This window comes from Eimeria mitis, genomic scaffold, assembly GCF_000499745.2.
Source record: "Eimeria mitis Houghton genomic scaffold, Emh_scaff5530, whole genome shotgun sequence".
NCBI lineage: Eukaryota > Apicomplexa > Conoidasida > Eucoccidiorida > Eimeriidae > Eimeria > Eimeria mitis.
Window position 1 is genome coordinate 1,307 of NW_013573803.1, and position 509 is coordinate 1,815.

At 41.5% G+C, this 509-nt stretch overlaps 1 protein-coding gene across 1 annotated transcript in view; it reads right to left on the minus strand.

The window, feature by feature from the left end:
- EMH_0082580 (uncharacterized protein) overlaps positions 1-423 on the minus strand; it is a gene marked incomplete at both ends in the record, with an annotated part of 1,485 nt that extends 1,062 nt beyond the window's left edge. The window contains one exon of the mRNA XM_013500554.1: positions 172-423. Coding sequence (XP_013356008.1) covers positions 172-423 — 252 coding nt within the window. The remainder of the gene's footprint in view (positions 1-171) is intronic.
- Positions 424-509: the final 86 nt, after the last annotated feature.

Consider the following 509-nt stretch of genomic DNA (forward strand, 5'->3'; position numbering starts at 1 on the left):
TAAATTAAATTAATTAAATTAAATGGAATAAAACAAAACAAAGTAAAAATAAAACAAAAACAAAACAAAATAAGACAAAACAAAACAAAACAAAACAAAATAAAACGAAATAAAAAAATATATATCTCCATAACAATACATAGAGGTGCCTATACACCTGAAAGCACTTACAATGAAATCCATATGAATGACCCCATCAAAGAAGCGGCGGCCCTTAAGCAGCGCGAATGTTCCTTCTGCTGCTGTTCTTCCTTTTATTGCTGCTGTTTGTGCTGCTGCTGCTGCTGCTGCTGCTGCTGCTGCTGCTGCTGGTTGCTGCTGCTGCACTGCAGCAAAACCCCAGGAGCTGGGGGCCCCCACTGTGTTGGGGGTATCCACAATATCAAAGAAATCGTGAAAGGGGGCCCCCACAGTGAAATTCATAATAAAAGAAGAAAAACCTGTTTGCTGCTGCTGCTGCTGCTGCTGCTGCTCCAGCTGCTGCAGCAGCAAAGATAACACAGATGCAA